Here is a 14,498-nt window from a genome sequence, read left to right on the forward strand (position 1 = left end):
ATAAAGCAACGGCAGCTGTCAGGGGGTAATCCCATACAAATCTCTCCAGTTTGTAACCCCAAACTTCTCGTAGCACCTCTGCAAGGTGATGGGCCAACTTTTCCTCTCGTTTGTAATCAATTCAAATCCAGCCGTGCGGGCAAAGGAACAGTATTTAAGTCTCTCATTCTTGTTGCCGAGATTGGTTCTTGTTAAAGATCGTTACTGTAACACAAAAGGATAAGATTTGTTCCACTCTTGGTTCAACCTTATGCCATTGCTTATAAAAGGGGGAAAAATACAATCTGCACGATTTAAAACCCTACCATGTACCGGAATGTGCATGCACTCATTCATAAAAAAATGCCAGGCAGCACAAGGGATGATGGATCGCTGAGCACTTTGTATTAATTGATAGGGATGCCAAGTGAGGATGGCAGCATCAAGTACACAAACAAGGAGAGCTATGATTGATGAAGGGGGAACAGTTTCTCATGAGAGGCGTGCTATTCATTTGGAGATGGCCATATGAGAGGCCACTCTTACGTCTCTCAGAATTGTCCGGATAAAAACAACAGCCTGTGAGATACAGAAACTACAGTGTACTCAACTGTATCCATAATGTTTACTTCTCTATAGTATAAGGGGGTCTACCTCTAATGTGTTTTATACAATTCCATTCTGAGTCTTGCTAAAAAGACTTTGCTTTCAGTGAAGCTTTTCAAGTTCAGACAATAAGATCAGCCAAATGAATGTTTGTACCTGCTACAGGTCAATTTGGATCTGATACATTTTTGTTTAAAAACAATTGTTTTGTTGTGACATTAGGTCAGTACACCTTCATAAAAGTTGAGTGTGAGAACAAAAAAAAATATGTAGTGACGATCAAAAGATTAAAGGTAGATTGTTATTTTTAAAGCAACATACTGTTGATGAAATTATATTAGTACTGTTACAGCAATCACTTGTTTGGAGATAAAGTATATATGTATATATATATGTATATATGTATATATGTATATATATGTATATATGTATATATATATATATATATATATATGTATATATGTATATATATATATATATATATATATATATATATATATATATATATATATATATATATATATATATATATATATATATATATATATATATATATATATATATATATGTATATATATATATATATATATATATGTATATATATATATATATGTATATATATATATATATATATGTATGTATGTATGTATGTATGTATGTATGTATGTATGTATGTATGTATGTATGTATGTATGTATGTATGTATGTATGTATGTATGTATGTATGTATGTATGTATGTATGTATGTATGTATGTATGTATGTATGTATGTATGTATGTATGTATGTATGTATGTATGTATGTATGTATGTATGTATGTATGTATGTATGTATGTATGTATGTATGTATGTATGTATGTATGTATGTATGTATGTATGTATGTATGTATGTATGTATGTATGTATGTATGTATGTATGTATGTATGTATGTATGTATGTATGTATGTATGTATGTATGTATGTATGTATGTATGTATGTATGTATGTATGTATGTATGTATGTATGTATGTATGTATGTATGTATGTATGTATGTATGTATGTATGTATGTATGTATGTATGTATGTATGTATGTATGTATGTATGTATGTATGTATGTATGTATGTATGTATGTATGTATGTATGTATGTATGTATGTATGTATGTATGTATGTATGTATGTATGTATGTATGTATGTATGTATGTATGTATGTATGTATGTATGTATGTATGTATGTATGTATGTATGTATGTATGTATGTATGTATGTATGTATGTATGTATGTATGTATGTATGTATGTATGTATGTATGTATGTATGTATGTATGTATGTATGTATGTATGTATGTATGTATGTATGTATGTATGTATGTATGTATGTATGTATGTATGTATGTATGTATGTATGTATGTATGTATGTATGTATGTATGTATGTATGTATGTATGTATGTATGTATGTATGTATGTATGTATGTATGTATGTATGTATGTATGTATGTATGTATGTATGTATGTATGTATGTATGTATGTATGTATGTATGTATGTATGTATGTATGTATGTATGTATGTATGTATGTATGTATGTATGTATGTATGTATGTATGTATGTATGTATGTATGTATGTATGTATGTATGTATGTATGTATGTATGTATGTATGTATGTATGTATGTATGTATGTATGTATGTATGTATGTATGTATGTATGTATGTATGTATGTATGTATGTATGTATGTATGTATGTATGTATGTATGTATGTATGTATGTATGTATGTATGTATGTATGTATGTATGTATGTATGTATGTATGTATGTATGTATGTATGTATGTATGTATGTATGTATGTATGTATGTATGTATGTATGTATGTATGTATGTATGTATGTATGTATGTATGTATGTATGTATGTATGTATGTATGTATGTATGTATGTATGTATGTATGTATGTATGTATGTATGTATGTATGTATGTATGTATGTATGTATGTATGTATGTATGTATGTATGTATGTATGTATGTATGTATGTATGTATGTATGTATGTATGTATGTATGTATGTATGTATGTATGTATGTATGTATGTATGTATGTATGTATGTATGTATGTATGTATGTATGTATGTATGTATGTATGTATGTATGTATGTATGTATGTATGTATGTATGTATGTATGTATGTATGTATGTATGTATGTATGTATGTATGTATGTATGTATGTATGTATGTATGTATGTATGTATGTATGTATGTATGTATGTATGTATGTATGTATGTATGTATGTATGTATGTATGTATGTATGTATGTATGTATGTATGTATGTATGTATGTATGTATGTATGTATGTATGTATGTATGTATGTATGTATGTATGTATGTATGTATGTATGTATGTATGTATGTATATATATATGTATATATATATATATGTATATATATATATATGTATATATATATATATATATATATATATATATATATATATATATATATATATATATATATATATATATATATATATATATATATATATATATATATATATATATATATATATATATATATATATATATATATATATATATATATATATATATATATATATATATATATATATATATATATATATATATATATATATATATATATATATATATATATATATATATATATATATATATAGTGATATTAATTACAATGAAATTTACCAAATATGGGATGAATAAAGTTATCCAATCAAGATATATATTTTTTTAAACACATTCTAACCATGGCTGGTGATACCATTAAAATTGGAATGGCCATAGGTCATAGTCGATATGTGAACAAACCTATGTGATCTCTCTGCCATTGCCACAAATTCTACTCTTTGTAGAAGCTGGGCCAAGAATATCTTTGAGTGTTGTATTTAAATGTCCAATAATAACACAATAGTTATCCTTTCAAAATTCCCATTAACTAATTTCTCAGAAATAGTGGGCCAGAGGTAGACTTCTTTATCACCAGTTTTTTGGGTAAAAGTGTATAAAATGAAAAATAATGATTACATATACTCGATTATATTCTTTTTTTCGGCCCACAACAGACAAAGAATATAAAGCAGGCGACTAAAAGTCACTAAACCAGATTCAGCACATATGACGAAGCGAACTGAAGGCCGAATGAGGTCGTGATCAAAAAGCCATGGAGGGGGTAGCGCACCAATGTGGGGCAGCTGTCCAGTCTTCACAAAACAGATGGCGTGAGAAAAGTGTGATGCAGGTGATAGAATGGATTTGCCTTGGTGGAAGCTGCCCAGACACTGTCGGGCTGATGCAGTGTTACGGCGCCTTTTCAGCGCTAATGGCGATGACACAAACAAAACAATGACTGTCATGTTGTTCTCCTTATGGTTCTCGCAATGTTAGAACATGTCTTGAGCAATGGCGTGATAGAGGGAAATTCAGTTGAGAATGATATCTTTTAGGAGTAGTGCTATAATTAAGAAGTTGTAGAGTACCACAAAATGTTAAACTGTATTTGCTATGAAAGTTATGGTCAATCAAGTAAAAATGAGTTGAATCTAAAAAAAAAATAGGAAAATTATCATACAAATTTGAAACATCCTAATATTATATAATATAGCTAATTTAAAAACATACAAATATTATATATTATAATATAAGTAGTACTTGATTATTTTTACCCGCCCTGTCTTTACAAAGTTCAACATGTCGAGTCGTACAGTAATTACCCCATGCTGCATCATCACCTGTACTTGATTGACACACCAATTCAGCGTGATGAGTAATGAGCGATATCAATTACATTTATCTGCACATACGCGCCTCGGAGTTTATTTCTAATCAGCTAACGCGACACCTAACCTGCGGGAGGGCTGGGATTTCTCTCTTGCAACAACCCCCCCCAAAAAAAAGGCCTTCACCAAAATGTCATGTGCATGTGCATGCTGTCATGCTGGATGAGGCACATGTGGTGAATGAGAAGTGGGCCTGGGAGTGGACCACAGGGAACACCCTTCCATCATCTGTCTAAACAGGCCTGCAGGGCTCCTATCACTGCATGAAAAAAGGAAGGGAGGGAAAAAAAGCAAAAGGAAAACAAAACACTCCTCTTGCCTATATGCCCCTCTCGATCACACATTTGTGCAATGGTCCTTTAAAAAAACTCCGACTCGGCTGGGTATTCGTATGACAACGGGGCCCATTCACGCTATTGGGGACCTGTCAGTATTGGCGGCGAGTCTCATTGTGCGGCCTATAATGGCTCATTAAATCTTTTCTTGCGGCCTCTCTTATCTCTCAGAGAGCACTCCTTGACCGGGGAGACGGGTCAGCGAGTGCAGGCTGATGAGTTGATTTACCTTCTTCAAATAACTTTGCATGGATTTAATGAGTGACAGGCAAGCACTGCATTTTGCCGTCCGGCCATGTCTGTCAAAGCGTTCGAGTGTGGAAAAATTGTTTTTTTTCTTGAATAAATTGCTACTGCATAAATGGACAGATTTCCCTAATTAGTGGCTAAATGAAGAAATAAACACCTCTTCTGAAATATTTACTCGAACAACTTCCAGTTGACTAAATGAATAAATGTCTAGATTTTGCATGTTTATTCATTTTAATGGCTTATTAAATACTTTTATGATCATGTTTTCTCATTTTTATGTTTTTGCACTTTTCCTATAAAATTGGGATACTTTGATGAAGTTTAAGGGTTTATGTAGTTGGTAAGTTTTGTGGGGACCATAGAACTAATTTGAGTATTTAAATATAAAGTACTACTTACTAAATGTTCAACTTACAAAAGAAAAAATATATATCTATATACATATATATATATATATATATATATATATATATATATATATATATATATATATATATATATATATATATATATATATATATATATATATATATATATATATATATATATATATATATATATATATATATATATATATATATATATATATATATATATATATATATATATATATATATATATATATATATATATATATATATATATATTTAATATATATATATATATATATATATATATATATATATATATATATATATATATATATATATATATATATATATATATATATAGATAGATAGATATGGAAAAAAGTATTGCTCTTGGTGCAAAAATACATTGGTAAGAAAAAAAATAGTAAATTATTTTTCTTCATCACATCATTTTCCTTTTTGAATACTTCATGTGGTCTTCACTACCACATTTAGTAAAACAATTAGAGGGTTTTTCAGTTGAAACGGTTGTGCGGAAGAAAGCAACAGGCGTGGCGAGAGGCCGTCCTCGGAGCTCAGTCGTTAGCGTACTGCCCGAAATCTGATTTAACGGGATGACTAATCATATCCAAGTCAGTGGTTCATCAACATGAGACAACTCCGCTGAGTAGAATATCCGGTCACAGTCTTATTTTTATCCCGGAGACAAGTGACAATAGGCAGCTGACAAAAAGGGAAGATGCTGATTATGCGCGTATGTCTGTGTAGTCATGATTCGCTTTTTGAGAACAAATTGTAGCTATTTGGTGTCACAGTAAAAAGGAAGGTAAAATGTTGGTCAGTAGTGAGGGAAAGGTCACCCTTGAATGTTAAATCCAAACTAAATGACTCAAAATGCATGTAACATCGGCAAAGGTACAAAGAAGTGAGACATTGTGACTAATTTGTAATAAAACGTTGTCTTGCTAAAGTTGACGCAATGGGAGATAATTTATGACGACTACACTTATCCACAAAAACGCGATCATTGAGATTGTGATGGTTGAGATAATAGCAATCAGCTGAGCGATAAAATCCAGAAAGCATTTTTGCATTGATTTTCATGGTGTTGTCATTCCGATTAAATTAATAATTTGTTACCTGGCAAACATAATTAAACAGAAACACAACTAGGGTTCATCTATCAAATAACCAACAGGTGGTTTATAATACTTCACTATGTAGCACTACTTAGGAAAGGTTCAAGCCTATATTTTATTTTCAAATTAAGTTTTCCAACTTATCCTATTCAAAGAAATTTGTCTGAATTCTAAACACATCATACAGAGCTTTCTCATGCGGCACTATTAGTCGGTGGATGAGTTGACATTTGAGTACTTAATTGCCCTGAAGATGGAAAAGTGCTATACATGTGAAAGCCCGTTTGCCATTTATCGTTAATGGAAAAATTGATATCATCCATGTCGTAAAAGATGAACCCCTGGAGCCAGGTGAGGTGGGTAGGCAGGTTGCTCCAGTAACACCGATGCTAGTCCTGGAACTTTTCTCGATATTCTTATAAAGCATTCACGTACATCTGAGGTTGTACAGCAATAAACCTAACAAACTTTCAGTCTGGTTTCATAGACCTGAACGTGGTCAAAAGATAATTTTGTACGAGGTGATATTTTATCTTTAAAATTAACGTCTGTGACCAAATGCTATTGTAAATGCTAGTGATGTAATAAATATTGCATCCGAAATGGTTATTAATTATAAGCATCAACGGTCCATTTATAACAAATCACTGTAAACAATTCCATCATATTTGATAACATCATAATCTTGAATTATGCCGAGTTTATCTCTCAAACATGGTGAAACTGACTTATTTAATTATCTTGAATTATGCCGAGTTTATCTCTCAAACATGGTGAAACTGACTTATTTAATTATCTATACAACAATTGTTATAATCGGATGTGAAACTTAAGAGATTTTGTCCTTTAAAACAAACGAGTTGATTAGAGTGTATCGCCAAAAACGTCTATCTCCGCTTTGACCCATGAAGACCCCCTCTCTTTATCTCCTGGCATGGCCGGCTGAAGCGGTTTGGGGGTCAAGTAGCATGCGCAAGGACACTTCAACTCTTTTGTGATGATGTGCCAACATGTCTGTGCTTTGGGCTTCTAACAGTGCGCCCCACCTAGGGACATGTAGTTATAACTCGCGTCTAGGGCGGGGGACAGCTGAGGGAACATGTAAAATACAATTCCATGCACAATGTGCGCATCAGTAGAATTTGTTGGATTTCCATGCTAGCATCAGGAGTTAACAAAAAAAATCTGCAACAACAAAATCTGTAAAATTATGTTTAAAAAAATCACCAATGCCTTGTTCAGACTGCTAGCCCAAATGGGATTTTTATCCAGATTTATCCAGATTAAAATTGAATGTATGAAGTAGTGTAACCAGATGATTTTGTACTGTCCATGCCATCACAGTTTTTGCCACAGCAACAAATGTCTTTCAGGTCAAAAAAGGCAATCATCAAAATTGATTCTCCTCAGTTGCATTTCGGTCTGAGCAAAGGCAATTTAGCTGCTATCTACTGATAGAACAAAAAAATGTCCTGAGTTGTGTCTCCTCAGTGAATCAGTTTCAAGTTACTGGTTAATTTAAATCCTGCAAAACTCTAAAATATGATCCTCATATCAGTTACAGAAACTTGTCCTTGCCCATGATATAAATGGAAAATTCTGTGGGTGTATTACACACTGTCACATTCAATCGCCTTATCTTGAATTCCTAAACAGAAGAAAATCCCAGAAAATAAGAGAGCGATTTTAATGTTAAAATGTACTCCCTGCAGTATTAAATGATGCACTGTGCAGTATTCATCTTTGCTGCAGTCAAACATATCCCGCAAGTGTCCTTTGTGTGACTCCTTTGTGGGGAGAAAATTAAACTCAAACAATAGCAAAAACGAGTACATCTACAACAGTGCTATTCATAGCGTTAACATGCAACATATAGTACTACTTTATTCTTTCAGTGTGTGAGCGTGTCATTTCTGTAGTTGTCATTTAATAGCGCAGTGCTGTATAGCATTCAATCTTGTTACGAGAGATAAGTACCATGAACATGCCCTATTACTTACACACATACATCTTGGTACACTGTTTCTTTACATGTAGAGAAAATATCTCTTCAAACTATGTAGTATTTTTGCATTCCAACAACACTGCATCAAGAAAATATGCCCTGGCCAAGAATATATTCTTCTGTGCACAGTAATACTTTGACATACGAGTGCCCCGACATACGATAGATTTGAGATACGAGTAGAATTCTGAGCTAATATTTCCAATGAGATACGAGCATTAAGTTTGTATCTCAAGGACTACTTAATATATGTGAATGGGCAAACATAGATGAAAAAAAATGTCGCTTTTTTATTGACCCCCCATGCTTCAAGGCGGGTTAAAAAAAACCTTGACTATTTATCGGAAAACTACAATCTATCCAATTTAATGTTTTTGGATTCATAAATTTGTTTTGTTTCCAAGATAGAACTACAGTGGCCTGAAATAATCCAACAGACAAATCGAATGAATTTTGAAGTCTGAGAATCTCACGCGATGCACCGGCATAACCTCCTTCCCTTTTAACGGTAAAAATCGACATTCAAGGGGTCAGACAGGAGCACCACGTGAGGTGTCCTCCTCCCCAAAATATTCAAATAGGGCGAGGACGTCGATGGGGAAAAGTCAAAGAGGCAGTCAGGTGGTGACAAGTTATTCTGCTGTATGACACATGACATTTTTGTGAGCTTGCTTCTAGAGTAGGCTCGAATTGAGGCAAAGCTGGCCTTTTAATCGTTTTGCCTAACTGGTTTTGCCTAACTGGCGTTCATCAGTGAGCATACTCAGACGCTACCAAGCGGCCACATCAAACATGCAAATGGCAGCTGTTCATGCGAGGTTACGCTCTCTTCTGTGGTTAATGTTGCTGAAATGCTTAGAAAACAACTGGTGAAAAAAAAACTGTGTATTTCCACAGGGCAAGGTAGCCTTGAATTTTTTTCCCCCAGTAAAGAAACTCACAATTTAAAAAAATGCATTTCAGATTTTCCTTGTTCATCTTTGATATTTACATATGTTTGAATATGTTTCTAAGTGTGACTACTAGAGTTTGAAAATGGGCAAATATTTTTTCTCAAAGTACTTTTTGGGGATTTTAAGGTCACAAAAAGTAGAGGCAATTCAGCCTCTACAAAAACCAAACATAACATCGTCATATGTAAGGCTAATTTCTCAACTGTCATTCAACTATGCCACCCATTAGGTAACCTATTGTTAGTATTATTTAATCATCTATTTAGCCTGTTAACTAATTCGATCTTTAATCTGTTGCTTCCAACACACAATTGCTCTTTTCGTATGAGAGCCAAGTCCTGTCAGACAAAGGCTGGACAGAATATCCCATGATGCCAAAGGGCATGAACGGAGGGTGGATGGGGGATTCTCCTCCGACTTATTCTTGTGAACTTTGCATCCTTTTTAAATGGCATCACAGAGATTGATTTCACCACAAAATAGATCCACAGTGTGCATGCATGACAGATGTTTAATAACAGGGAACCTGTGAGAGAAAGGACGATGGGCAGGTCTGGTGAAAGGGTGCTTTGATTAGCAATCAGTTGCTATTCAGTGTTTTACCGATTGCTGTCATGCAGACAGGTGAAGGTGTCTAAATGAGTGCTTTGATTACGCAAACAAGACAATTGATTGATGTGTTTATATTGTTGTTAAGCTGTCAGTGCATTCTGGCTTTGTTTGCAATGTCCACAAATGCACAGATGGAGGCCAACATCGTTTGATTAAGATGTTTACCTAAAGGGATAAGAAGTTTTTTTTAGAAAATAATTATGGGAAACATGGATATTTAGATTATACGCAAGTATATGGATGGAGACAGTTTAATAATAGAAATGGTTGTATATTGACAAATACTGTAGGTGTTTACATTGTATAAATTGGTGAATGAAGAAAAGGGTTTAATTATAGGGACTTAATTTTGTAGGCAGAACCGTTTTTTGGGTGGGAAAACTACACTTTAACATGGCTTACTTAAAAATCACTGCATCCTTTTGCACTCAAAGTTGTTTATAAATAATATGAGCGGAGCCGCATTGATTGGCAGTGCATGAAGTCAACTGTGATTGCACATGGTATGCAAAATAATAAGCCTTTTTAAAATATGTATCTGTAAAATGATCAAGATTGGGTGAGGGGCACCTTTCTGCTGACATTTGACAGCCACAAAAACAAACAAAAAATCTAATTGTGTGTTTTGTTAACAGACTTAACAATTAAGACAATGTGTATGGAAACAACCTTAATATTATGTGTTATTATGTACGAGCTGACAGGGTTAGGGTTAGTTAGGGTTTATTTATGTGCTCATGAGAGTGGACATGTTTACTCAATGTTTAAATTAGTACTTAATACCTAGATGTAAATAGAAACAATTAACTTTGATGTGGATTCATATTCCTCCGTGTTTCTCATGATTCTATTAAGTCCACAACCCCAAAATGCAGCTTTCTCTTTGTACCTTTTACCATGGAGACTAAACTCAATCCATGCGGTCGAAGTGTCGGGAACTTTTTAAATATATGCTGCAATTACAATCACCCTCATTTCATGAAAAACTCTCTACGGGATCGGTGGTCCCACTGCTCTGTGGATGGGCACATGGGGAAAAATGCCAATCAACGTTTTGGTTTTATTATCTCACCAGTGACCGAGATGCCAAAAGAGAACTTCTTCATGCTCGGTGTATAATTGCAAGTGCATAAATAAACTTTCAACATCCCACCTTCCCTTAAAGACAATGTGCAGTAACAACTCGCGGGTTAATTTCTTACCTCTTCCCATTGGTGGATGTACCGAATGAGTCTGGAGAGGCGGAGGAGGCGAAGCAAGCTAAGGATCTTGGTAAAGCGGACAATCCGCAAGGCGCGCGCCGTCTTGTAGAAATCGGAGTCAATGCGCGTCTCCACGATGAGAAAGATGTAGTCCACCGGGATGGAGGAGATAAAGTCCACCACAAACCAGCTGCGAAGGTACTTAATCTTTATTTGTTGCGGGTCCAGAATGATCTCCGTGTTGTCCTCCTTGACGATACCGGTTCGGAAGTTGAGCACGAGATCCAAGAGGAAGAATGTGTCAGAGACCACGTTGAAGACTATCCAGGGAGGTGTGTTTTCATCTTTGAAGAAGGTGATGCCTACGGGGATGATGATGAGGTTGCCCACCATCAAGAGCAGCATGGTCAAGTCCCAGTAAAACCTGTTTGGAGAGAAAAATGGACAAATATACATAAGGAATTTGTCCTTGTAAGTTTGAGATCATTCCACTTCTTGGTTAAAAGCTGAACAACTTTAACCATGAAATTGGTAAACTAGAAAAGGAACATTTTAGATTATGAAACTACCCAATATGGACAATGGTGCACATTTGGAAAGCATACTTGACACCAACATGGATTAAAAGATCTTGAAACATCCCATTTACATCCCAATTGTTGTCCATATTAGTTTCCATACATGACATTTAATCCAGCAACGGATAAGTATGGATTAACTTTGGATCATTGTTCACATGTAAACACAAATACTTAAGCCAAGAATGTACAGTCACTCAACATAAAAGTAATTTGCTGTTTGGTCAGTAAATCTGAAGTGGAAGGTCAGCGTGGGTTAACTGCTAATTATAGAACAACTCCATGAACTCGTCCATCTTTCCGAGCATGAGCGTTTTGGTATAAATTGCAGTCTACTGCCCACTCCGTAATCGAATCCAGATTGGGTCTTTTGTGTTAAGGGTGATATATCCCAGATACTTCATAGAATGCACAATAAGAAAGGCTGAAGGGAGTTCCGGCATTGTCCGCCGCACCAACGACCTCGCATGATTTACCCATCTTTAACTGGGCTGTAAGGAGCTGTCATTGGGCCAAAGCAATTTCAAGACAGGGAGCTTCCATACATATCGTGTAGGTACAAAACAAGGGTGAAGGGACACAACTCCATTGTTCTGCGAGCTAGCAAGACCGCACCTATTAATTACAGAACTTTCACTTTGCACTGATGACTATTGATTCAATGCTTGATTCATGCTACGCTGAAATAAATGTCACGGGCAGCCACAGGAAAGTACAAATGCAGGGCCCTTCACAAAGCGGATATAACAATACAACAGAAATCACACTTTGCAATCAACAGGGAAATTGGTCTATTTCATCACTGCAAGGTCGTCTATCAGTCTACGTTTCAATAATTGGATGCAAAATGAGAAGCAGGTAGATTAGGTCATGTATCCTGACCTGACATGCGGTACCATTGATTGTTTTTTATTTTATTTAATTTTTTATTTTATATTCCTGGAATTTCATTGGTATGCACAATGTTAGTCACTACATGCTGTGTAAGTAATTAGTAGATTCACTAATTGAAGTCTCATTGTTAGGTCTTTGAATCCAACACTTAACATAGTACTAGTTATTCATTCAGCTTATATACCACTTATCCTCACATACCCCAGCCAATCACGGGGATCAGGCAGGGAATACCCTGAATTGATTTCCAGCCAATCGCAGGGTAACATACGACTAGTACTCCAAAATTAATTGGTCACTCGTCAATCATCACCATTAAACTGGATTACAAGATGGTAGCATTCTGAAATTGATAACTAGAAACGATTAAAATAATGTTACTGCTTTTGTGCTGTACAAACTGTTCAATTTTAGTGGACAATAGTGGTGCAATAGAGTTTCCATTGCTTTTGACACCGTGACAACCAAAATAAGCAAATTCAGAGAAATGCAAACTTTCTGCTGGTCCAAACACATAACTTGTTTATGTTTCCTGTCTTTATGAAACAAAAAACGATGCATACAAAGCTGCACAGACTGCTGAATAGAGTTACACTGCGCATAGATGATATTTTACAAGAGAATCCAAGTCCTCATGTACATAAACCCCTATGTCACACGTACACACAACACACATGAGAGAAAACAGTGACAGTAATTGGAATTCTTCAAAGTAAAAAGGGTATCTGGTGTTTCAGCTTGTTGTCAAGTGGCGTTATATTTAGACAGACCTCACCACCACCAAATTTTCTCGCGCTGGGACGGGAAGCCCCCGGAGAAGAAGAAAATCTTCAAAAGAGGAAATGCATACACAGGTAATGACATTTGTACTTGTAGTGCATATACTACAAGGCATGAATATTTATTAGACTTCTACAATCGTGCTAGGCCTAAAACTATGGTTATGATTGGTTGTTGTTGTTCGTTTTTTTTTTTTTTAGGTTGCTCTGCTCATATTTAATCAAACTATGATAATGTTTTGGACGTGCACAACTTTGTCTTAAGCATTTAGTTTTCTTTCATGTTAATTGCTGTTGTTGTTGTGTCCCCTTAGTCCTGTCATGTCTCCTCATTAGTATTTTGTCTCCACTTCTCAACGAATCAGCTTCATCTAGCCAATGGTGCCTCACTTAATTTTGGTTATATACAAAAAAAAAAATCCCTGACAATGAACAGTGTTTGTGTTTAACAAAATTTCATTCACTTAACCCTCTTGATTAAGTTAAACTAAAGTGTTCCAATGTTGGTAGATATTTTAAAAATAGTATATTTAATATTACCATGGCTGTTACATACTATACACCACAAACTTTACTAAGAGTCCTCCATCTTAAAACTACAAGTTTAGGTCCAGTACATCTGTACATCCATACAAGGGTGATAATGACCTCTCCCCCAGAGGACTCATGCGCCATTTTAAAAGACTTTGTGTCCCCTACAACTATCACAGGCAGAAAGGTGTCCTTCAATGGTGTTACTTGAGCATCTGCGTGCATGTGTTCAAAAAAATCCCACGTGTACCGTAAAAACTCATGGCTCTGTTGGATTTTTTTTTTTGCCACTCATGTTCCTGCCTTCTAATGGAGGTCAGACCACCTAAATTTAGCCAAGATCCGTTTACAGTGTTTTCTTATGCACTGTTGACTCCTCACATCGAAGATTGTTCGATAAATACAAACAACAGACATTTAAAAGGCATAACACCTTTGCGAGTGGTGTGATAAAAATGAATTAATTTAGC

The 14,498-nt window shown here is 34.6% G+C and overlaps 1 protein-coding gene across 3 annotated transcripts in view; it reads right to left on the reverse strand.

The window, feature by feature from the left end:
- Window positions 1-14,498, reverse strand: part of hcn4 (hyperpolarization activated cyclic nucleotide-gated potassium channel 4) — a 73,111-nt gene that overhangs the window by 42,475 nt on the left and 16,138 nt on the right. For all 3 annotated transcript variants that reach the window (XR_013325796.1, XM_077712611.1, XM_077712613.1), the window contains exon 2: window positions 11,247-11,670. Coding sequence is in view for 2 of the 3 variants with exons in the window: in XM_077712611.1 (XP_077568737.1) it covers window positions 11,247-11,670 (424 nt within the window). In the remaining variant the exon portion in view is untranslated. The remainder of the gene's footprint in view (window positions 1-11,246; window positions 11,671-14,498) is intronic.

This window comes from Stigmatopora nigra, chromosome 3, assembly GCF_051989575.1.
Source record: "Stigmatopora nigra isolate UIUO_SnigA chromosome 3, RoL_Snig_1.1, whole genome shotgun sequence".
Classification (NCBI taxonomy): Eukaryota; Metazoa; Chordata; class Actinopteri; order Syngnathiformes; family Syngnathidae; genus Stigmatopora; species Stigmatopora nigra.